This window comes from Cynocephalus volans, chromosome 5 (assembly GCF_027409185.1).
Source record: "Cynocephalus volans isolate mCynVol1 chromosome 5, mCynVol1.pri, whole genome shotgun sequence".
NCBI lineage: Eukaryota > Metazoa > Chordata > Mammalia > Dermoptera > Cynocephalidae > Cynocephalus > Cynocephalus volans.
In genome coordinates this window covers 36,196,503-36,222,549 of record NC_084464.1, presented here as the reverse complement: position 1 = coordinate 36,222,549, position 26,047 = coordinate 36,196,503, and the positions used below count along the sequence as shown (strand labels likewise).

General features: G+C 36.4%; 1 protein-coding gene across 1 annotated transcript in view; it reads left to right on the top strand.

The window, feature by feature from the left end:
- The window catches only part of DCDC2 (doublecortin domain containing 2), a 168,318-nt gene that overhangs the window by 37,956 nt on the left and 104,315 nt on the right, over window positions 1–26,047 (top strand). The window contains exons 3-6 of the mRNA XM_063098187.1: window positions 18,076–18,152; window positions 18,281–18,412; window positions 22,829–22,975; window positions 24,668–24,722. Of these exons, the coding sequence (XP_062954257.1) occupies window positions 18,076–18,152; window positions 18,281–18,412; window positions 22,829–22,975; window positions 24,668–24,722 (411 nt within the window). The remainder of the gene's footprint in view (window positions 1–18,075; window positions 18,153–18,280; window positions 18,413–22,828; window positions 22,976–24,667; window positions 24,723–26,047) is intronic.

Genomic DNA, 26,047 nt, shown 5'->3' with positions numbered 1-26,047 from the left:
AAAAAGGTCCTTGGAGCCTTGGATGAAGAAAGAATAGGCTTTATTCAGCATGCACACATCTAATACCTAGGCAGTCCAAAGAGAAACTCAGAAACTCAACTGCTACTGGTAAAGTCCAAAGAAAAACTGAGCAGCTGCCAGCAGAGTAAACATGCTCTATTTTTAGACATGAGCTCTGCCGGCCAGCTTCTGTGTTCTTCACAAACTGAAGAACACACAATAGCAACGAAACGAAATACATGGATACATGGGTGCACATGTGCACTAACTCCACCCACACACAACTTATTTATAAGAAATGTGTTGCACCACCCCCAACCAGACCTAAGTCAAGGGAGCCTGACTAAATTATTCTATTTTCCCCACAATGTACCCATAAAATAGTTTTAGAATTGCTAACCCATATTCCTATGAGAAACATTTAATTAACCAGAGTACAACATTTGTGTATAGTTCTTTTTGTCTTTAGGTTTCCAGTATATGGTAAGAATACCATTTTCCCAAGTTACTTAGGTTAGTTTTTTCCTTTCCTACCCTTATCCATGTGGTTGTTATTGATTTGTAATACAATTAGGTTCATTTGTGACTGTGTATGTTCTGTTTTGTGTTCCTTCTACTTCTTGGTTGATTTTAATTATTTGCCATATTCTAAAAGTCATAAGCTGTACAAAAAGGTTCACTGAGAGAATATCATTCCTCTCCTTTCATCTCTACTTCTCAGCTTCTTCTATCCATGCATTACTTCCACTTGGTTCCTGTCCATTCCCTGCAGGAAACCATTCTTAGTTTCTGGTATATCCTTCCTTTCCTTATGCTATCTTTTTGCACAAATGAGCATATTCATGTATTTATTTTTATATTCCCTTCATTCCTATATGAAGGGTAGCACACTGTAGATGTTCTTTGGCACTTTGTTATTTTCCATTTAACAATATGTCCTGGAAATCTCCCCATATTAGTACATAAAGATCTTTCTCACACTTTATTGCAACTTCAGAACCCTCCATTATATGCATATACCATACTGTATTCAACCACTCTCCTCCTACATATGAGCATTCAGGTTGCTTCTAATATTTTACGATTACAAACAATATTGCAGTGAATAAACTCATGAGTATGTATTTTTGTATTGTTGGATGTATATATTTAGAGTAGGTTTGCAGAAGTGGAATTACTGGGTCAAAAGATAAGGGCATATTTAGTTTCTTTAGATATTGCCAAATTCTCCTCTGGAAGCTTTGTATCAGTTTGCATTCCCATCATCAATATATGAGAGTGCCTGTTGCTACAGCCTTATAAACAAATTATATTGCTATACGTTGTAATTTTTTACCATCTGGTAGGCGAGAAATGGTATCTCAGTGTTGTTTTAATTTACATTTCTCTAGGTTTGAACATTTTTCATATATTCAATGGTCATTTTTAGATTTTTTTAAAAAAATTAATTGCCTGTTCATAGCTTTTCTCCATTTTCTATCAGGCTTTTGGCCCATTGTCCTTCAATTTTTAAGAATTTTTATACGTGATGGATATTAGTGCTTTGTCTGTGGCATATGTTGCAAATATTTTCTAGCTTTTCAATTGTCTTTTGACTTTGCTTATAGTGTTTTTGTTATGGAAAGTTATTTTTTATTTTTATGTAGCCAGATTTATTAGACTTATTGCCTCTGGGTTTGGAGTCATAATTAGAAAGCTTTTCTTGACATCAAGGTTCAAGAGGAATTCACTCATTTTCTTTTAGTACTTATATGGCTTAATGTTTTACTTTTATATCGCTATTCCATTTGGAGTTTACTCTCATCTGTGGTCTGAGATATGGATCTAATTTTATCTTTTTCCAAAGATCCCTAGGTTATCCAGTTGTCCCAGCACCATTTATTAAAAGTCCATCTTTGTCCCAGTGATTTGAGATGCCAAGTTTACTATATATACTAAATGTACTCACTTTGTTTTGTTTCTGGGCTTTCTAGTCTATTTTTCTATTCTTGCACAAGAACCACCCTCCTAAAATTAATTTTTAAATTCATAGTTTCAGTTATCAAACTAGCAGTTTGGAATAAGTAAAATTTTTTTAAAAATGAAAACTATTTTGTTTCTAAGTCCATCATTCAAACAATTGGGTTTCATTTTTGTAAATTCTCTCCAGCCTTTCCTGTACATACATATGTACGCATCTATGTAAGTGTGTATGTATATTTGTATCTATTTGGTGTTTTTGCCATGGAAAAATAACTCTTTATTTTTATGAAGTCAGAATTATCTATAAATATATGTATGTGCATATATACGTAATATATCCAGAGCTGTAATCACTGAATATGTATTTGATGCAGAATACATTATATTTCACTTATACTGTTTTTCATTATATTTCAGTTATATTGTTTATTTTATATTTTTCACACTCGCATAGTCTTTGTCATCATTTTTGGTAGCAACATATACTGTTTATTGAGTTGATTCCATAAGTTAATTAACACAATTATATTCAGATAATTGCTGTTGTTTTTGCTACATAATATTATAGTCAACATCTTTAGGTATATAGCTTTATTCTATTTCTGAATTATTTTATTGGGATAAATCAGAGAGAAATTCAGTGTAAAGGACATAACACATTTTATGACAATACATAGTTCAATAGAGTTTTGAGAAAAATATTAATTTAAAGTGTGATCAGTAAGGTAGGTTTTTTTTTTTTTTTTTTTTTTTTTTGCATTATCAGTGTGTAATTTTTTTAATATGGTAAAATATGTAGAAGATAAAACTTACCACTTAACTATTTTCAAGTGTACAGTTCAGTGGCATTAAGTATATTCACATTGTTTTGCAACTATCACCACCATTCATCTCCAGAACTTTTTCATCTTCCCAAACTGAAACCCTGTACCAGTTAAATACTAACTCCTCATTCCCCTCTCCCCATACCCCCTGGCAACCACAACTCTACTTTTTGTTTCTATGAATTTGACTAGTGTAAGTACCTCATATAAGTGGAATCATACAGAATTTGTTGTTTTGTGACTGGCTTATTTCATTTAGCATGATATCCCTAATGTTCATCCATGGCATAGTATGTGTCAGAATTTCTTCTTTTTTAGGGCTGGTCCGCGGCTCACTCGGGAGAGTGCAGTGCTGATAACACCAAGGCCACGGGTTCGGATCCCTATATAGGGATGGCCGGTTAGCTCACTTGGGAGAGGGTGGTGCTGACAACACCAAGTCAAGGGTTAAGATCCCCTTACTGGTCATTTAAAAAAAAAAAAAAAAGAAGAAGAATTTCTTCTTTTTTAAGGTTGAACAATATTCCATTATATGTACCAATTTTGTTTATCCATTCATCTATTGTTTTCACTTTTGGCTCTTGTGAACAATGTTGTATGACTATGAATGTACAAATATCTGTCTCAGTCCCTGATTTAAATTCTTTTGGGTGTATACCCAGAACTGGAATTGCTGGATCATGTGCTAATTCTTTTTTTTTTTTTTTTTTTTTTACTCAAATCTAGTTTAGAATTTCTTAATGCACTGTGAATGTGGCAATACTTTGATATTTATTTCTTTTACTTGTTTATGTAAATCTTTCTCTTAGCGGCAGTCAGTCTGGCTGATTCTTATCTCTTAGCTTCTGGAACACTGCACTCCTGGTTTACCTTTTACTTTCCTATCCACTTTTTTCTTGTCTTCTCTGGAATTTTCTTTTTCCCCTTTCCATTACCCAAGCCCAAGGCTTTGTCCTGAACCCCTTTCTTTGCTTTTTACTTCCTTCCTTGGTAAGCTTATTCAGTTTCATGCCTTGAAAAATCATCTTTCTGCTGATAATCCTCAAATTTATATCTTTAGCCCTGACATCTTCCTTCAACTCTAGCCTGCCTGCACGGATAACAGCTCTGCTTGGAAGTCTCATAGGCATCTCAGATGTAGTGTCCAAAACTGAACTCTAGATTCCACTGCCAGTGCAAATTTTTTTCTTTGTGCAAATATTCTTCTCTATTTCAGTGAGTAGCACCATTGTCTACCCGACTGTTCGAGCTCTCTTTCCCTCAGTAGCCTTATGCTTTGTCCAGAAAGGTCTAATTTCTACCTCAAATATATATCTAGGATCTATTCACTTTTCTCTTTCTCCTCAATCTTACCCTAGGAAAAGCCACCATCATCTTTCACTTGAATATTTCAACAGCCATCATTTTGGTCTCCTTGCTTCCAGTCTTGCTTTCACCTGTCTTTTCTCCATGTAGTAGCCAGAGTGGTTTTTGTAAAAATCTGCAGTCTAATGGCACCTAGGCTGGAATCCAGACTCCTTACCTTGGCTTATGAGGCCCTGCATTGTGCCTGCCAGCTTGTCCTTTCCTCTTCCTACATCATTCGGCTACTCCAGCCTCCTTTCTTTTCCCAAGGCATGTCCAATTTTCTCTCTTCAGAGGTTTTGCAGATCTCTGCCTTATCTCATGACTGGCTTACTCTCTTCAGACAACTTTTCATAGTTTCTGATTATGCATTTTTTTTTGGCTCGATTTTTTTTTTCCTGTCACTGACCCTGCTATTATTCCATGGGCTTTATTAGGCAGAGATCTTGACTATTTTATTTACTAGTGAATATTAAACACTTAGTCTAGTGCCTGGCACGCAGTAGATAACTGATAGATGTCATTAGATGAATGAACCTTCTATGCTGAAAGTAAATAAACTGTGAGTTGTATAAAGGTTATACCACAGACAGCTTCAGATTTCAGAATGTGGGGTGCCTCTTAGGGTCTCCCTTCCCTTTGGAAATGGCATATCACTCATTGAATGCTTTCTTTCTTCTCTGCGTTGGGGTTCTTTGTGTGTTCTCAACCACTGTGAGAATAGTGATTGAGTGTGGCTGGTGATTGGTGTGGGTGACTTGGGAGTTTCTTCAGGTGTGAATGCTTCACTAAGGAGCTACAGAAACACACATAACTTGGGACTATTTATGGGGCTGGTTATTTGAAAAAAGCATAAGTGGAAATATATCATTTTCCATCCTGAAGCATTTGACTTAAAGTATATTTCTGGAAATCCAAGTGTATTTCACCAGTGTATCTATCAGAGAAGTATAGTTATTATACAAAAGTAGGAAAAAGAGACATGAACTGCTGAGGCTAGATTAATTTGAGTGGGAAACATGCTCAAATTAAAGCAATTTTTTTTTTTGAGTGATCTCAAGCATGTAGCACTAGTACATGACAGTTTTGGTTGAGGACAGGACACATTTCCTTACCTAGATACGATTTAGAACAATGTGAGTTAGCAGCATTATTGGTCTGTTTGTGAGCAGTATAAATGCTCCTCGACTTACAGTGAGTTACATCCTGATAAACCCATCGTAAATTGACAATACTGTAAATTGAAAATGCATTTAATAGACCCAAACTACCTAGCTTCATAGCTTAGCCTAGCCTACTTTAAACATGCTCAGAATACTTACATTGGCCTACAGTTCGGCAAAATCATCTAATGCAAAGCCTATTTTATAATAACTTGTTGACAATCTTATATAATTTATTGAATATTGTACTGAAAGTGAAAAACAGAATCATTGTACGGGTACTTGAAGTACGGGTTCTACTGAATGCGAAAAATTGTAAGTTGAACCATCTTAATTAAGTCAGGAACTGTATGTATAGCATTGTAATCATATTAGGGAATGTTTCTGGTCTTCATGACGTTTTTACACACTGAAACTTGTTAATTCAAATTTAATTACTATCATCTTTGCCTTGTGAAATGTCTGGTTACAGATGTGGCTTCTAGTAAGCAGTTCAAACAGAAGTTTATAGATGATTTTATTTTTTTAAAAAACTATTTGACCTAGTCAATGTTAATTTTTTTTTTTTTTTTTAACAATTATGAGAGGATACTTATATCCAATCCCATTTGGTGTGGACAACGATGCTTCGTTCCAAATTACAGAGATTTCTATTGTCTTAGCAATTGTTTGACACTTAGGGTTGGCAAGGTCATATTTTTAATAGTTTAATTTTAAAAGCTTTTATTTTTGTTCAAGTTAACTTGCATTTTAATACCACATTAATATTTTTGGAGAATGTGAGAACTCAAAGTGAGTTTAGAGATTACCAAAATACAGTGCCCTCATCCTGTAGCCTAGTGCACAAGGCCACCCCGGGGCAAAGAAGTGACTTGCTTCAGGTAACTCAGTGAGGAGCTGAGCTCCTAGGGCTTGAACTTGACTCCCAGTGCAGTGCTTCTGAGTGATGCTGTGCTGCCTTTGTTCATTCCTTTACTCCTTTACTGTCTGTCACCCCTGCGCCCCACCCTCTGTGTAAGCTCAATGAGAGTGGGGCCATGACTGCTCTCTTCTGTGCAGTATCCTAAGCAGGGAGCACAAAGCCTGCACGTTGTGGATGAAAAACTAATATTCGTAAAAATGGTAGCTTTCCTTCCCTTGCCGTCAGTCTGTTGGTGAGTTGATAGTTTTCTCAGTATTTATGAAAGACTGCATGTCGATCATGAACAGTTGGCTCCTTCTTGAGTGGGAATCCTGGGGCCGAATTGGCTTATTTCGGTGCACTGCTCACTTCCATGTCACGTTGTTGTGTGCAGCCTGTCAGCTGCTCTGCATTTTAGTGGAAATTTTACATTCTACTGCCTAGATTGGTTTGGTAAACAAAATCCCATTTGGGAAAATAACGCAAAATAATAAAAAAAGGCAGTGGTGAAATAGTAAGTATTAATAAGGAATACACAAGAAAAGACAAGCAATCCAAAAGTACTTTTTTTTTTTTTTCAATGCTTGGTTAGTGGCAATTCCAATAACTTCTTCCGAGAGTTCTCTTGGGTTAATTGGTTATTTTTTAACTTTATGGGGTCATATTATTCTCTTCAGCATAGCATGCAGACTTATGAATGCCTTACCAGGTATTCAAGTACTGTTTAGTTTCCCTATAAGACAAAGTGCCCACTGCAAGTAATTATTTTTAGAATGAAATTAATAAATGAGGTTTAACATTATATATTCAGAATGCTTAGGATTATCTTTAAAATATTCCACAAAATGCAATAAACAGGAAATTAAAACAGAATGTCAAATGTCAGTAGCTTAAACACTTGTGGTATGTTGGGAAATTGATTTGATGGGTCAAAATTTGCTGAAAGGAGTTGGCAATATGAGCAATTATTTAAATATATGCTTATACTTGGGAGTTTTCCTAGGAAGGTATTACTTATGATGGGTATCTTATCTTTAGGGTCACTTTTAAGCTAAAAATAGTTTACCTTGCTATGCTTTGCATAGCCACATCATTTACTTGTTTGTTAATTTATTTTGAATTGTTTTCCTGCTTCAATGTAGGGAGGCATTCATTTAGATAATAGTTCAAAAGGCAAATCTGCAAACTGAGGTTATGGTATCCATCATTGGCAGAAAAATAACTTTCTGAATAAGAGATGATAATCCACACTTGACAGATGAACCCTAACCCTTCCTTTGAGAATCAGGCCCTGGCCTGGTTAAAACCACATGGGGACCCGTGGAGGACCCAGGTAGAGATGAGTCGTTTCATCAGCTTGGAGAAACTAATTGGACTCTTCTGGGAATGCTCTAAACAGCTTGTTCATTATAATTAGAGACATCTTCTGTAACTAGGTTCTCACTGATGTTAGAGGAGTAGAATTTAAAACAACTTATTATCATATAACGATGATGATGAAAGTATTCTTACAGTGTATATATTTCAGTGGCTGACCTGATTTGCCACCATACCTGGAATCTGGAATTTTAGAAGTTTTTGGGGTTATCAAATTTTAGTTGTTATTCTATGGGGGTTGTACATAAATTATACTGATAGAAGCATGCAAAGAATATTTGACAGGTAATAGCTCAAGGGAGAGAAGCTTGAATAGACTTGAGAAGGTATGGGGACCATTGAATAAAAGTGGTCTAGATGTGCCAATATATGTAAACATTTGCACATATTCAGTTACATATAATTCAAGAAAGATCTTATTTAAAAGAGTGCAAATATGTGTCTGTTACTTCTGCTAGTGGCCAGTTTCTGTCTTGAGCAACATTAGCAGGCTGCATGGCACAGAAGGAAGAAATTTGGATTGGAAGTCAGAAGTGGATTCATATGACTGTTTCTTTGCTTACTGTGTGACCTTGAGAGGTCGGGAGGCTCATCTCTTCCATCCATACAATTGGAATAATACTAACCTCATAAAGTTATTTTGAGGAATAAATGTGAATATAAATGAATGCATTTTATGAGTTCTGATGTGTTTTACAATTGTAAACTTTCTAGAAAATAACTACCTTATAAAGATACCGTGAAAAGTCAAGGTAACATATAGAGAGTGTTTGATACAGTTCTGGGCATGATACAGTCTCAAAAATTGGTCTTAATTATTGTTTAGTTGAAGTATTTACTGGGAGAATGCTACGTCCAAAGCACCATAAATGGGTCTTTGGGTTATAGGTGAGGGCTGTTTACTGACAGAATTGAATAGAAGAGAGATGCAGTCCACGTAAATATTTATAACATAAGGGGAATACGTTATATATATGAAAAATGTTGTATGAGAGATTCAGACAAAATGATATGAAATTTCTGAGGAGAGACATGATATCCATCTGAGTGAATGGTGAGTGGTAGAATAGTGAGAAATAAGGTGAGAGTATGTAGGATTTGGCCAGCTCAAACATGATCTTAAATATCTAAGTCTGAGACAGGTGGACTTCATCTGAAGATGGTGGCAGTCTTTGAAGGTGTTTGCATAGGGAAGACATGTGTTTGGGTCTGTGCTTTAGGAAGACCAATTCAGAAATAGGTGGGAGAGAGAGGAAAGACACTGGTGGCGGGAATACTGGTTTGACTGTGCTGGGTGCAGCTCATGTGAGGATTTGTGGGGACCTGGACACAGGCTGTGGGGGAGGGGAAAGGAGGGGACAGATGAAGCGATGTTGAGGAGGGAGAAGCTATGGGACTTTGAAAAAATGCAGGTGATTTATGAAAATTAGATAATGCAAAAACAATTTTCTCATGCTATAGTGACTGCTGAATGGATGGATGTTTAAGGTACAAACAGATTTTTTACAAATCTTTGTTTTAATGTAAAGAGCTAGACATATACAGTTGGGCATCCAGATTTGGGGTCAGGAGAAAGACCTGGACTAGAGATGGAGACTTGATTATCATTGGCAAAGTGATGTCAGTGAATAGTAAGATTGGGTTTGATAAGTTTGACCAGGACATTGCTTGGGTTAAAAAGAGGAGAGGGCAGGGACGGAATCTTAGGGGAAACATCAACATTTAAGCATGGGCAGAGAAGGAGTAGTTAGTACAGGAAGCTGAAAATGGTCACAGAAAGATGGGGATCAGAGAAAAACATACTGCTTGTCGAGCTCTTTTACCAGCCAACTATGCCAATTGTTGAGTGTGTTTACCTGCCATAATCCTGCCGACTGGGCCAATTGTCGAGCTAGGGCTGGGTCTGGAGAGCACAGACCCCTCAAGCCCATTCACAGACTAGGTCACAAACCCCTCACACGCCAGGCTGGGTCACCAGACCTCTCATATGCCAGGCTGGGTCCCCAGACCCCTCACACGCAGGTCTATGAGCTAGGTAACAGGCATACAGGTCCATGGAAGCTGCTTGTTCGAGAGCATGGCCGTGCGGGCGGATGCCCGAGGCAGATGCCAGCCAAGTTCGGGGTGCTGCACATGTGCACCAGCTCCACCCCCCCCCAATTTGCTTACAAAGAACGTGCCACACCACCCCCAACCGGGCCTAGGTTGAGAGGCCTGATTAAATTATCCTATTTTACCAACACTGCTGAACTGTGATGGAGTCTCCAGCTACACATTCCCTGTTAGTGTTTTTCTTCCATACCATAGAAGATCATATGAGCTGTACTGTTCCAGATTAACAGTATTTAATTTTCTGGAGCTTCATTTTCTTAAGCTCAAAAGTTCATACTAGAAAAAGATATTTTAGCATGCCAGATATTGTATAGGATATAATGTTCTGTAAGAAATATACAAGTTTTAAAAACTCTTTGATATACATCTGCTATGAAAATTAATTGAGAAAATGGGTATTCTGCATCTCCTGTAATTTTGCATTGATCAAAAACATCTGGACCAAATTGAGAAATATTTGCCTGGTGTATCTTTTTCTATTTTTTTTTTTTTGTTTTTTACTTTCAATCTACTCAAGTCTTTATATTTAAAGAAGCGTGTCTCTTGTAAACAGTATGTAATTGAATTTTGTTTTGTTGTGCAGTCTAGCCATCTCTGTCTCTTAACTGGAGTGTTTAGTTTATTTACATTTACTGAATTACTGGCATCACTGGATTTGGGTCCATCATATTATTATTTGTTTCTGTTTGCTTCATCCAATACTTGTTTTTTGTTCCTTCTTTCCTGCCTTCTTTAGCTTCATCAAACATTTAAAAAATTATTCCATTGGCTTTTTGCTATGCCTGTTTGGGATTTATTTATTTTTTTTTAGTATTTACTCTAGGGCTTACAATGTGCGTCTTTATTTTAGTTTACCTTGGAATGATATTATACCAGCTCGCGAAAAACTTTATGGCAGTATAATTCTATTTATCTTCACTCATACCTTGCATTCTTTTTTTTTTTTTTTTTTTTTTCTTTTTCGTGACCGGCACTCAGCCAGTGAGTGCAGTGGCCATTCCCATATAGGATCCGAACCCGCGGCGGGAAGCGTCGCCGCGCTCCCAGCGCCGCACTCTCCCGGGTGCGCCACGGGCTCGGCCCTTACCTTGCATTCTTATTAAATATTTTACTTCTATCTATGTTACCAACGTCATTAATCATTATTATTTTTGCTTTAAAATAGTCTTTAAGATGAAAAGAAAATTTAAAAAGTCTTTAAAAGCACATATTTCCTTTCAATGTCCTTTATTCTTTTGTTCGGATTCAGGCTTCCATCTTTTATTATTTCCCTTCAGTCTGAAGAACTTTTTTTTTTTTTTTTTTTTTTTTACAATTTTTTCGTCCTTCGGGTGTGCTAACAATTAATTCTCTTGGCTTTTGTCTGTCTAAAAATGTCTTTATTTTCATCTCCTTTTTTTTTTTTTTTTTTTGTCTTTTTGTGACTGGCCGCACCGCGCTCAGCCAGTGAGCGCACCAGCCATCCTTATGTAGGATCCGAACCCGCGGCGGGAGCACTGCTGCGCTCCCAGCGCCGCACTCTCCCAGGTGCCCCACGGGGTCGGCCCTTCATCTCCTTTTTAAAAATATATTTTCTCAGGGCATATTCTTTTATGATTAATCTGCTTAACCCATGGAATGAATTCTTTATTTCAGATACTCTTTTTTGAGTTCTAAAATTTTCATTTGGTTCTTTTTTACAGCTTCAATTTCTGGGCTAAAATTCCCCATCTTTTATCTATTTTGTTTACCTTTTCTACTAAATTCCTTAGCCTATTTTTAATAGTTATATTAAAATCCTTATTTGCTGATCTTATAATTATCTCTGGGTTTGACTATTTCCCTATTTTCCCCTTCATTTACATGTTTTATAATTTTTATTGTATACTGGTCACTTTGTATGAAATTTTGTAGAAAATTCTGTAGAAGATGACAGTACATAATATTTACCCCCAGAAAAAACGCACCTTCTTTCTCTGTTGGCCTGCTCTGCTAGGGAAAGGGGTTGATCATAGAGCATCCTCCACAGCTGAGCTATTATAGGCTGGGTTGCAGTGCTAGTTTCAGTTTACAAGTGGTTTCAAACACTTAGACGGTGAAATCAGGGCGTGTTTTCTCTCCAGCAGGTCTTGGGAGTTAATACTGGAGAGACTTAGAGATCTCTCTCTCTAGTTATTCCAGCTGTAGCTTTATACACCACTGGAGATTCTTTCTGTTATCCAGCTCCATTCCTAGCTTTCCACACCGTGGGATTTTTTTTTTTTTTGCTGTTTTTCTCTTCTCCTAGCTTTTGTTACACTTCTGTGCACTTGAAGAGGCCCCGTGAGGAAGAATTTGTGGGCAGTGTGAACTTGAGCCACACCAGGATCTTCTCTGTCCAGCTGACTCACAGGACTGTCTATGGAAGGTTTATTCCTCTGCTGTTAGTGCCCCTGGGGATGAAGACAGACACGATTTCTTCTCATTTAGAAAGGGTTCATTCCTTTCTGGAATTTAGGTCACCTAGACTTTTTTTGCATCCTAAGCACTTTAATGGGTTTTTTTTAAAACTATGATTTTTGACTTCTCTCTGTTTTTGTTCTTATAGTGGGAGGAACAGTCTCCCACGATCTACTTTCTAAGAAGTGGAATGTCTCTTAGTTTTCTCTTACTGGGTCTACTATTCTTTTTCTTTTTAAATTTGTGTTTATTTTTTAGTGAGTCTACTGTTCTTTTGAAAAGATTGATCGCTGTCCTCATCTCTTGTTATATAACCTTTCCTTTTCAGCTGTCTCTTTCAGTTTATGCATTTGGAATATCTCCATGATGAATGGCTTTATTCCATGAAGTTGTCACTATTCCCAGCATGGAATGTCCTCTGATAGAGACACTCTCCAATGTCATTATGATACATACCATCAACCATGGGCATGCTCAGTGTGGTGGATTGTACCATCACTATGCATCAGGCATCTTAGCCAATCTTTCTTCTATTTAAAAAATAGTAACATTGGAAAAAAATGGATGATTATTTTAAAAAATCTCTTTAGAACAATCTACAGTTTGGATGTGTCTGGTAGATTGATTCCTAGATAGATTACTTGTTCCTTTATTGTCTTTTAAAAACTTTTGGCCCTTCTAATTTATAAAAAATGGTGAAAATTTATTAAGTATTTTGTAGTGGACTTTGTTTTTCTTCTTGATGCTGTGTGCTGTGTTTGTAAAGTAGTAACAGTTTCCTCAAAGATTACCATTTTGAGGACCCAACTTTTCTTAAGTCCATACAATAAGGAAAATAGAATCGAAGCCTCTTTGTGTATGTAGGCTTGACCTGTATTTTGCAAATAAGTAACTTAAGTACATCTTTTTCTCTAAATGTCTAAGTCTACCTGAAGGACAGTCACAAAACTCTGATATATTTTTTTTGAAAGTTATTGAAAATTGAGCTTTTAGATTGTATAATCAGTTTTTACAAGAGGTCAGGGGTCATCAGCTTTTTGTGATGGTATCCTTTTAACAGCATCATTTTCTCAGGTCCTTAGACTGAGTTTGGTTTTCTTGGCTGAGGGGAAGAGGTAAGTGCTGAGATTTGAGATAGATGAATTCTCCGAAGCATTCAGTTTAACAGCCCCAGGGATTGATATTGCCACTTCATTAATTAGTTCATGGAGCATCCCTTTGGGCTAGTTTAGCAGGATTATTCCTATTTTTGCAAATCAAAAACTTGAGGTGTGAGGTGTGTAAAAAGTTTTGGCAATCAGTCCTGGAATCCAGAATTTCAATCACTCAGTTTATCACCTTGATTTTGTTATTCCAAATAGATATTTTTAAAGCAACAATTTTCATTTCCTTGAGTTTACTTTTCATAGCAAACAGATTTATGCAGATTTTAACTTGAATGTTGACCCAGCTGTGATAATGTCATGCTAAGTGTCCTGTGGCATTTATAAACTTGACTTAAATTACTTACTTAGACTTATCAGGTTCACATGAAGCATTTTATTTTTGAATGATCATCTGGGACATAAACACAATCTAAATAAGATACCGGAGACAGAGTAAGATATTGGAAAGAGTATTTGATTTGTATCCAAACACTGCAAGAGAGTCCTGGCTCATCCTGTTCTAGCAGGGTGAGCATGGTTAAGTCACCTCTGCCACCTTTGACTTTGGAAATAGTTCCAAGAAATATTTTGCAAGTCTGTCTAACTATCTATCTGTCTAATATTCACTCAGACTGGAAATGAGGTTTTTGCCAGCTTCTTCAGCCTGTCTCCAGAATGACTCCTCTCTCTGATTCACTAGGCTAACCTACTTCTCTATATCCTAGTAAACTGGGTTTCCCAAGACATGTCGAACCCGGTGCAGAATCGAGACTAGAGGTCAGTCATCAGCACGACTTGCTTTTACTTGGTGGTGATTCCCTTACCAGCTGACAAAGCCAACTGGGAGCATTAATGCTGCTGGGTTCCAAATGAATGTTTGAGTTTTGCATTGAAACCTTTTTATTTGATTTGGTTTCATAGTCACAGATTACACAACTAACGCTGGTCAGCCTGCTCGTCAGTGAGACACATCCTTGGGTACCACGTGTCTGAGTGGCAGTCCCTCATACTCCATTCCTAGGGTCCACCCCTCCCTCACTAGGTGTGCTGATAGTTAACATTTTCATATTGGAAATACCGTTTATTTTCAAAGAGCAAGGAAAAGTGTATGGGCTAATAAAATTGATAAAACTTTAAAAAATTCTAATTTATTATTATATTTTCCATTACCTAAAGCCATAATATCTCCAAATTACCACAAAGTGACCAATACTTCACCTCCCTGATCAGGGCTTTGGAAAAGCTCCCCTTATTTGCAGCTGATTTGGTTCAAATTTTTTGTCTGATTTAAGTTATTACTTAAAGTGCCAATTGGAAAAATGCATTTTAAGTGAAAGCTTGTATTTTTTTTTCAAAAAGTACTAATTGTTTTATACAATGGTCTTACATATTTTTTCGACAACTCAGATATATTACATGGATTAATTTTTTAAACTCTTTTATTAGTATATCCGAAAATATAATAATTTAGTTATTTTAATTATAGTAACTTAAACATATATTCAAGATTAATCTTCAGTTCAACTGGTTAATCATGAACATTTGGGGAATATTTTTGTCATGCTGAATAAAGAAAACAACTATTATTCAAAACAGATGGCTTGATTTAATTCAAGCAACGACTTATAACTCAGAGTAAAGTTATGGAATTTATGAATTTCAGTATGTTTATAGATGACTATGCTCTAAAGCAAAATAGTGTATTTTAGACAATTCTATAAGATTGTTAAAGTTATTTGTTTATGTAAGTTATTCACCTTCACCTTTTATTCAGCAATCCAACAGGGTTTTAAATTAACATCAAGATGAGTATGGTATGACATTCACACGTTGAAAAAGATAACTGAGTATGATGTATGTGCTCAGTACATTGCCAGATAACTAAAAACTAACAGTAGAGACAGGCAATTAAAAACCCAAAAACAAAATATATAATATGTCAGATGGTGATAAGTGCTATGGGAAAAACAAAGTAAGGCAAGAGAAGCATTAAAGCACCAGGGATATAGGCAGCAGCTTTCATTTGAGTGGTCAGGGAAGCAGTATAGTTATGTTTAAGAGGTGGGGAGGACTCTGAGAGGAATTTCTTAGCAGAGGCACAGAATCAGAAGGTCTGCCTGTCACATGGGCAAAGACTTCATGCTAAGCCTTAAGAGTAAGCAAATATGCTGAGAGAGGGATTTGTAGTCAGTCATCCGAAGACATTGTGAACCACAATGCTGGCCTCAGAGCTCCATTCCTGGTATAACAAATCTATTTTCTTGTGCTATCTTATGAACTAAGTAAATCAAGAAACTCTTGGGATCGATCAGGAATAAGTTTGCAATAAACTCCATTAAACTAAAAAAAAATTGCTTACCCTTTGTTTCAGCAAGTTTCCAATTCTAATAATTGATTCTACAGATATATATTTGCAAGGAAATCCATCATGGCATTATTTGCAATAGCAAAGGTTTGGAAACAATTGAAAGGACCATTCAAGGACAGGTTAAATAATTATGGCACATTCATAGAATGGAATATAGACAGCTGGTATAAAGAGTAAAGCAACCCTCACTCTAAGTACCAACATGAAACAACTTCCATGACAAATTATTAAATGAAAAAAGCAAGGTGCAGAAGAATGGGTATAGCAGGCTATCACTTGTGTTTAAAAATTATGTGTATATAATATCTACATATTATGCATATATATATAGACTATCTTTGAAGGAATGTTGCTAATTCTGGTTGCAAGTTGGTGGTTAGGGAACAGGAGTGGGAAGGACACTTCCTTTTTACTATATGCCCCATTTAATTGCTTGAATTGTGTCAAAGTGCATTACCTTTTAAACATTTTTTAAAAAGTCAACATCACTGTAAATGTTAGTTTAGGGTCAAGGATCTATGGGTTTAAAATAGAACAAGTTATTATAATTAAATTTAAAAAATTCTTTTCTAAATTGGAGTATCTTTTAACTAAATTTCAATAAAAATTTATTGTGTAACTAGCAGCCATTACCGAGCATTATTTTAGGCACTGGAGAGTCATAGAAGAAATCTACCTTCTTTCTCTCAAAGTTGGCATAATTTTACAGAGGTGAAGTTCCCATAAATGATTTAGGGCTAATATTTGATCTCTAAAATAACTAGCAAGTGCATAGCAAATAGTTGGAGGTTCATAGATATAGGTTCACTAAAAATTCTTCCCCTTATTATGTGTGAATTTAGGCAGATTAATTAATTAAGCTCCAGTTTCTTCATGTAAAATGGGGCTATAGTAATAATATTTCAGGGCGTTGTTTTGAGGACTAAAATATATATATAAAATGCATGTGAATTACTTAGAGTGCTTGCCATAAACTATAGCTCAATAAATGTTAATTATTTTTATTAACCAGATCTCTTTGCTTATAAGTTTCCCTTTCAAATCATGGGGAAAACACCCCTAAAAACAAAAGTGCTGTCATTGATAATATAGTAGCAGTAGCAGTTTGAGACAGAAAGCTGAAGGAGGAGGAGCAGGGAAGGATTGTGAGGACTGAGCTGGACTTTGAAAAGCAGATGGAATTTCAGCAGGTTGGAGACATGGGAGGGCATTTTAGGCAGAGGGGCAAGATTAGCAAAGGCAAGGAGTGGATGGAGGGAATGTTTGGGGAATGGAAGGAAGTAGCCTCGTTCAATTAAAGTGCACAACTGGGGGTCTGGGTGGAGGGAGGATTGGTAGGAGATGAGGGCACCATGTAAGAGAGAGATGGGCGAGGATGTACTGAAGATGGCCGTAGGGTCAGGGGAGAACTGAAGGCACCAGTTGGGGGTGGAAAGTATTAGAATTAATGGAAGAAGTAGAGATAGCAGGGGACAAAATCAAGATGGGAGGATTAGCTCTGTAAAGGGACACAGATTCTTCTTCTGAGACAGCAGGAAAGGAGAAAAGTGGCAAAGACATACAAGAGCTGGGTTGTGGAGGCAAGGCAGGTTGAAGGGCCTTTGTGCCTGTGGCTTCTATTTTCTTGAAGTTTGAAATGAAATGATTCGCTGAGGGTGTGTGTATCCAGAGTGGGATTTTAGGGTTTAGCACAAGAGGTAATGATTTGGACTATCCATTGTAGGAAATGGAAAAAATAGTTGACTTGGGAGGGGTAGAGGGCTGGCTGAGCAGTGCTGAGGTCCAGCTGATGCCAAAAGCCCTGTCTCAGGCGGAGAGTCCTTTCTCACAGCAGCCTGGACCCTGGAAGCAAAAGGACAGGGGACACGATCAGACCCACTCAGATGCAAGGGCTGTGGGAATGGAGGGTGCTGGTGTGAGTGCGGCTGATGGAGAGGAGAGGAAGGGAAGCCCAGGAAAAGTTGATGAGGTCAGTCTTAAGAGAATAGGGTGGGGTCAGGCCCCCGGTGGGGACCGTGGGATCAGAAAGCAGGTGCAGTGAGAATGGGAGAGAGGACAAAACACAGTATGTGGTTGCCGCAGGGGAGGACACTTCAGAGCTCAAGACTTTATGGGATCATTTTATTGTTGTTTTTCAGAAAGCACTGTTTAAAAGTTGCCTTAAAATTCTCATAATAGTCTGTCGTTTCTGTTGTTGGCAGAGATCATCAGCCATATGATCAGGGCTTAAGGGATAATTTTCTTTTCCTGAGAGCTTTGTTAAGGGCGTATAATATCGATAGAGGGTGAGCCTGGAGTGTTTATATAAGAAAAAAGACAAGATTTTAACAAAGGCATGACAGTCTCAGCCAGTTCCCTGGAAACCTGAAGTTTTTCCTCAGGAAAAAAACAAAACAAACAAAACAACAACAAAAACTAACATAAGCTTAGTGATTTATATTTCTTTTCTTGTCTTTTAAAGGTAAAACCAGTGATTCACAGCAGAATCAATGTGTCAGCTCGCTTTAGGAAACCACTTCGAGAACCTTGCACGATCTTGTAAGTTGGAGCCCTCTATATTTCAAGTTATAATTGGTGTAGTGGTTTCCTTTTGGCTCGGAGTTTTTTTTTCTCATAGTTTTAAAGGCATGACTGTTTCAAATAGCTCGGCTCCTTTTTTTTTCCAGCTTGATTGCAAATGGAGACCTCATAAGCCCAGCTTCTCGCCTCCTCATCCCTAGAAAAGCCTTGAATCAGTGGGATCATGTACTACAAATGGTCACGGAAAAAATAACTCTGAGGAGTGGGGCTGTCCATAGGTATGTCAGAGGAATCTTCTTACAAGTGGATGGATGGGTTTTGGAATTGTTGAAGACCTTCCCAGGAGACTGTGAAATCACTGGTCCCTAGATTTGAATTTCAGCTCACCAGTTAGGCTCTGTATGCCTCAGTTTCTTTGTCTGTAGAATGGGTTTATAATAGTACTTACCTCATAGGGTTGTTTTAAGGAATGAGGTAATCTGCATGAAGAGCTTAGAACAAAGTCACTGGCACCTAGGAGCACATCAAGAAATATTAACTATTTTTATTCCTTTGGTTTAGAGTAAATAGACAAGCATCAACATTGTGTCATTGTGTTAGTTGAGAAGGACTTTCCTTGAGAGAGCCAGCTATAACTGTCTTTTATTTTCTGGGAGGCATTTATGATTATTTGATGGTCCAAACTGTTGGCCAAAGGTAAAAACTAGATATCAGGTGGTGTTAGTGGGTGTAAGAAGGAGGCAGGCTAAAGAGAAGATAATTAAGTGAGGTTGTCTAAATGTAAAAAATCAAAAGCATTTTTCTCAGGTTCTGAAATTTAAGTGAAGATTGAAATCATGGCTTTTAAATTGTGAAGCCTATGAAATTATCCCTTGATGGAGGCTGACTTATTTATTTTCCTTCAGGTGGGAGAGTTAGGAGAGTTACAAATAATAGATAGATGTACACAAAATGTACATCTGTATGTGAATGCATATACACATATGTATATGTATACATATAGACATACAAATACTTGAAATCCAGTCAAGAGTTTGGTTCTCCTCCCCAACTATCTTCACCCCAGTCTCTCTAATATAGTGCACTGGTACAGTATACTCTTGCTTGCAAGCTCTTATGCCTGTTTTCACATATGTGTATTTATATACACACACGTATATATACACACATACACACATGGTGAAATAAATTATCACATGGTTGCATATTATGTCTTTCAGTTAAATGTGTATGCAGATAATGTATGTATATCAACATATGTTTATATATACAGTTCATAGCCACTGAGATTTTAAACATAATTGGGTGTTTTAATTAAAAGTAATACTTAAAAAAAAAAAAAAAGAAAGTAATACTTTACATGTGGCAAAAAATTTTTAATAAGATAAAGGATATAAATAAAAAGTGTTTCTCCCACCTCAGGCTCCCCAGTCCCTCTCCCTGGTACGTTTCTACATCATTCCAGAAATATTCTATGCATATACAGGCACATACATCTTTTATTTCTCAAAAACATAAATGGGAACACATACACATATATATGTGTAAATAAATAAATAAATAAGTAAATACGTATACACACTACCCTTGCTTTTCTCCTATAATATCAAATCTTAGAGATTATGCTTATCAGCACAAATAGCTCCTATTATTATTTTTAATGACTACAAAGTGTTCCATTTTACAGGTGTACCCTAATTTAACAGTCTCCTCTTGATGGAAATTTAGGTCATTTCCAATCTTTTGCTATTACGTGTGTATGTCTTTGTATATAAGCAGAGTTTACAGGAGGTTAAAGTCTAGAATTTGAATTGCTGCATGAAGTGGCAAATGCATTTTAAATTTTGGTAGATGCTGCAAATTGTCTTCCAAAGAGTATGTGCTAGTGTGTACTCTCACGAAAAGTTCATGAGAGAGCCTGTTTTTCATACTCTTACCTATATTGCAAAACTAAGAAAACATTTTGTCTTTTCACTCAAGGTTGTCTAAAATAGTGTTTCATTTCTTGATTTTTATTTATTTAATCTACAACAACAACATCTGTTGATTATTTCTTGTGTGCCAGGCATTATTACAAAATGCTTTACATTTTTAACTTAGTTCAGTGACCCTATGAGGTGAGTAGTGTTATTATTCTCTTTTAATAGACATAAAATGTGAGACACAGAGGGGAAAGTTACTTACCCAAGATTATGCTCAGAGCCTGTGCTCTCAACTACTAAGCTACTCTCCTTATATTCCTTTTTGCATACAGATATCCTGAATTTTGATGTAATCAAATTTTCAATCTTTTCTTATGATCACTGAGTTTTATGAGTAGCTTAGATCTTCCTTACTCCAAGATTATAAAAATATTCTTTCAGGTGTACTTTAAAATTTTATTTAAACCCTTGATCCTTCTGGATTTTATTTTAGTGTCAGGAGTGAAGGCAGATCACAATAATTATATATTGATTTTTAAAAAGATATATAGTTGTTTCTTTTGACATATATCTAAGTGTAAACCCACACAATAAATAATATAAAGCACACAAAGATATATACAGATAATTTCATACCCAGATATACCTATTCATACATGTATTAATCTGAACAGATTTATACATAAAAATAAAACATATCTACTTTCCTAGAAATGAAAGTATAGTTATCTGTTCCCTGAACATATGAACATTAATTCTTAATGAAATGCCAGGTATGAGTGAGTTTTTGCTGATGCTCTTCCTGGGACATGTTCATGTTACCTTAGCAGAACATTAATAGGTTGCCCTATGCATCAGTATATTTATATATCAAATGCATCCTATAAAAATTGGTTTGACTTTCTGTTTATGTTTCTTGTGTTTTGTAGCGAAGGAAGAAAACAAGGGCTGTATAAAAGAAGGTTAAAATCATCTGTTTATGTTTCTTGTGTTTTGTAGCGAAGGAAGAAAACAAGGGCTGTATAAAAGAAGGTTAAAATCATGGGTTAGAATTTATTCAGGACCCTTTACCTACCTGCAGAGGAAACCAGTCAAACCCTGGCTGTTTCTCCAGAGTCCACAGCTATGCTGCCTTTTAATTTCTACCCATAAAAGCTAACTACTGATTCACATTAATTATTCTGAAGGAAAATGAAAGAACAATGTCTGGGTCTAGGGCAGTGGTTCTCAACCAGGCACGATTTTGCCCCTAGGGAACATTTGGCAGTGCCTGGAGCCATGTTTGGTAGTTACAACTGGGGATGGGGTGGCTACTACTGCCATCTAGTGGGTGAAAGCCAAGGGTGCTGCTAAACATCTTAAAATGTGCAGGACAGACTCTCCAACAAAGAATTATCTGGTCTAAAATATCAGTGGTGCCACTGTTCAGAAACCCCGGTCTAGGTCAAGGCAGGAAAAACAGAAATCTGGGTTAGGTGTTGATAGTTAAACTTGTAGGGTAGAAGTACAATGTTATAAAGAAAGACACTTTAGCAGCTGTATACTAACTAAGAACAAGAACATTTCAGGGATTTTGGTGGCTTTTTCACTGTACTTCATGGCTTCATATTATACAGTCATTTATATAACGAGTAAACAAGCTGACAGGTCAATGGATTATTATTTTTTTTTTTCACTTTGAAAATGTCGTTAACCTTTGTTATGTAATATAAGGAGACCTAGGTTTTTTTTTTTTTTTATTATTATTATTATCTTGAAATGCTTCCAGTTGATGACTCTTGTTTATAACCTTCAAAAACATACATTGTCTTTCTGGTTTGATTTTCTAATAGTTTGTTTCTTCCTGTTCTTTAAAAAAAATTCTGTGGACACTTTAAGTCATCTAGTAAAATTGTCACTGTTTGTTTAATAAGTAATATATTAATTATAGTTTGTAGCAGCAGTTTTACAGTAAAGGAAGGTTCTTGTGAAACTGCTTGATTCTGGCAAGATGTAATGTTCGCTCTCTTGTTTAAGAGGGACAGCAAAAAAAGAAAGAAGCACGAATGCTATGCAGTTCTGCATCATTAACACTGGCGGTGGGTTCTTTCACCTCCTGGCTGTTCACGCTTTTTTTTCCCTGACCCAGTTCTGCATGTATTTGGATGTAATAATTGGCTGGGAGCTGTTCTTGCACAAAATATAGTCAGAAGCTTGTCAGCCTGATAGATACACTAAGAAGATAAATTTTAAAAGTGCTCACAAAATATAAATAGAAGCATCAGTCTTCAATGGAAGCCGAACTTTATTTAAAGCACCATGTTCAGAATCGGGGAGAGGGGATGGGGTGGACCCACAGGTACAAAACTGTGCTGTCTACCCAAACTGAATCATTGTGCAGTATAGGCACGTACTGAAACAACACACGGTATCCCACAAAAATCAATATAAATAAAGTTAAAAAAAAAGAAAAAGAAAAAAATTACCTTAAAAAAAACAGAAAAGCACCACATTCTGTACAATCTAAAATCTTACCATGGCAGCAACAGGCGATCCTTATGCTGGATAGTTAGACTCTGGAAGGAAACCCTGTACAGCTAGATAGTAACTGTATCTATATTATAACACTGGCAGTTAGTTGAATCTGATGACTTCTTGGCATTTATAATTCAATACTTAGAATAGTAACAGATGAGTCAAATTAAGAACAAAATGTTTTTATTTACTTTGTAATTTTAAGAAGTTTTTAAATGCTGGTTAAAATTCTAATTGTTGCCATTAATATTTTGACAGACTTTATACTTTAGAAGGAAAACTTGTTGAGAGTGGGGCAGAGCTGGAGAATGGGCAGTTTTATGTGGCTGTTGGCAGAGACAAGTTTAAGAAATTGCCTTATGGTGAATTACTTTTTGACAAGTCAACAATGAGAAGGCCTTTTGGGTAAGTCTTCATCCGTATTCACTCATTCCTCCTGCTTTAGTTATCTCTTGAAATAGCACTGGGTCTTTTTGCTGACCACCATTGGATTTTATGTATTTGATAATCCTATTTATCAGTTAGAATGGAAAGCATGTATGGTATATATTGATCTTTGTTTTTATTGTCATGATGGGAGATTGAGAGCTATTGCACAAAAACATAATTTTTAGGAATCTGTAAAAGGCTAAATATATATATTTTACCACGTACCACATTTATAGTAAATATAAAGATTTATTCTTGTGAAGAAGATACAGGGCAATGAGCTTCTCTATAGCAAACATTATTAGAAGTTATTGTGTCTTAATTTAGCTAGACCAAATAATTTTTCAGTTGGCTTGGGTAGAAACATTCAAAGGTATTAAAAAATATATATAATATTTTATATTCCTTTTAATAATAACTGTAGAATATAAAAACAATATAATTTCACTTGTGCAAATAGAGAGGCTGGGTGTACAGTTAATACATGCAAAATTATAAGGATTACACTTTTAATTGCACACAATGCAGTGAGAACATTTTTTCTCTATGCAATGTCATATATTTGTGAAAGATGCTTTATTTCATCCAAGCAGATGTGCTGCAGAGCTGTGCATGGAGAGCTCTGGACCCTGATGCAGGACCCCTCAGCTTGCTCACGGTGCCCCGGGATCCATCTCTGTTGCTTTTCACAGAGATTTAGTGGCCACTTTGCTATTGGAAACTGATTTTTTGTGGCTGTCCTCCGCAGAGATAGGGCAGAATGTCACCAATGTGTTTTCCATTAAGTCACAATCTGTGTAGCTTGACGAAGAAGCTAGCCAAGGGTTTCTAAATACGTAATAGACGAAACAGAATTTTAGTGGTGGTGTTTGAACTATGCAAGAGCACATGGTTTTCCAGCATTTTAGAATTATTTACCAGGAGACTTATTGCTAACCACCCTTACCCAGCCATGAAATCAAATCCTTTAATAATCTCTGCTAAGCCACACCAGATTAACCTGTTGTGAGCTACAGTGTGTACAGGACGGTAATAAGAAAACTGTAACTCATGTTGGCCTTTCTCATACAATTTAGTGCAATTTACCCTTACATATGTGTTTTCCTATTTTTGGAGAGGTTCAGTTGGGTTTCAAGACAGGACATTTCCTAATAATATAGACATCTGCAGAACAACTTATTGTCTAAAAAAATTTTCTATTTTTTGGTGAGAATGGTTAAAAAATTCCCTGAACGGAAATGCCAGTGTTTTCCCATTATCCTCTTCTATCAGAGATAGACATAGTAGACATTATAAAAACAATGGAAATTTATTGTTTTTAACTCAGTCTGGCAAAATCATTACTCAGCTGGGGAAATAATTTTTTGAAATACAGATAGAAAACTTTGGGATTTGAATAAAACTGCTATGAAAAAAAATTAAGGTGGTTCTAAAAGTTTATTTGTAAGCGTCAACTAAAATAGTATACAGGAAAATATTTAAAATAATTTGGATTGGAATTTGGAAGTTTTATGGTAGTCTTTGTGAAACTGGGAGAGTATATGGTATCTTCTGTAAAACACAGCTGTCAGGAAACAGTTAACTTCCAGTTTGTGATGACAGTTATCTTGCATTATATATTGTTTGTAAATAGTGTTCAGATTTCTAAATTGCAGTTTGTTTCCACAGCCAAAAAGCTTCTTCACTACCTCCTATTGTAGGATCCAGAAAGTCTAAAGGGAGCGTAAGTATCAGATGCTTTCCTCATTAATGTTCTATATTTTTATATGATACAGAGAGATTGTCCTTTGGTTTTCCATTAAGTTCGAAGAAATAAAACTTAGCTGCCTTGTGGTATATAAGCAATTACATGAGACAACACTAGAACTTTAATGTGACAGTTAAGGTCCTAAAAGAGAGCTAACATTTTTAGAATACAGATTGCAAATCTTTTTTTTTGAGTGTAGACCGGATATAATTTATATCATGGTTTAGATCTGGGCAATAATGCATAAAACTGTAAGAATTGCTGTATTAGGTCACATCAGTGGTTCATCCAGTTTTGTTTTCTATCTCTGACGAAGACTGAATGGAAATCTTGGTAAGAAAATGATAATCCTCTGTTTTAATCCTCTAAAAAACTGATAATTATTCCACATGTTTAGTTCCCCATTAGGAGCTTTTCCATCAATTGTTCATTCATTATTTGTTGGCTCGGCAAACAGTGATTAAACACCTATTATGTGGGAACTGTGGCAAGCATTTAGTGGGTAATTTCTTCACTATTCGTATTTTTAGCCTACACTCCCCCTGGGGAGGAGTTTCAGGTCATGCTGGAGCATTGCTCTGGCAGGTCTTTCTGGCTGTGGCTTTTCTTTCTTCCCTTTTGATTGACTTGCCTGACCAGTGGTGATCAGAACTGATGTGACACTCCCCAACCCCACCCTGAATTAACTAAGTAACACTCTTAGTTTGGTATTTTGTAAAATAGGCGATTGCTGGGCAATGATTCTTTCTCCTAATGATGATTGAAATATCTCTCCCCTCCTCTCTTTTGTTATATCATGTGAAATGCTTGAGAAAAAAGGAAAAGTAGTTTTGCGTGACTTTGTGCTGAGCTCAGCATAACACAGACATTTGTGAACTGCTCAGTTGCTGAGACTCTTGTACTGTGTATGACAAAGCTCTTGCGTCAAGAAACTTCAGTCTAGCTGAAATAGAGAAGTTTGATTGAAAAGGTAATGAGCAAGCTAAAGCTAAACACCAGCTATGTGGTGATATTAGTAAACATGAGAGGGAAAAAAAAGAAGTCGATGTACGTTGGCAGAAGTTCATAGAGGAAGGTATGCCTTCGAGGACTATTTAAGATCCAGGTAAAGGTAGATGAGGGGAAAAGAATTTCAGGCTGAAGGAATGGAGTGAGGAAGGGAGCAGGCATGCACACATGGAGAAGCAGTCATGCTGGCTGATAGTGAACACTCAGGAGCTCAACACGATGCCAAGCTCTTTACAGAAGTGATTTATTTAATCCTCACCCTACAAGGCAGATACCTTTATAATCTGTATTTA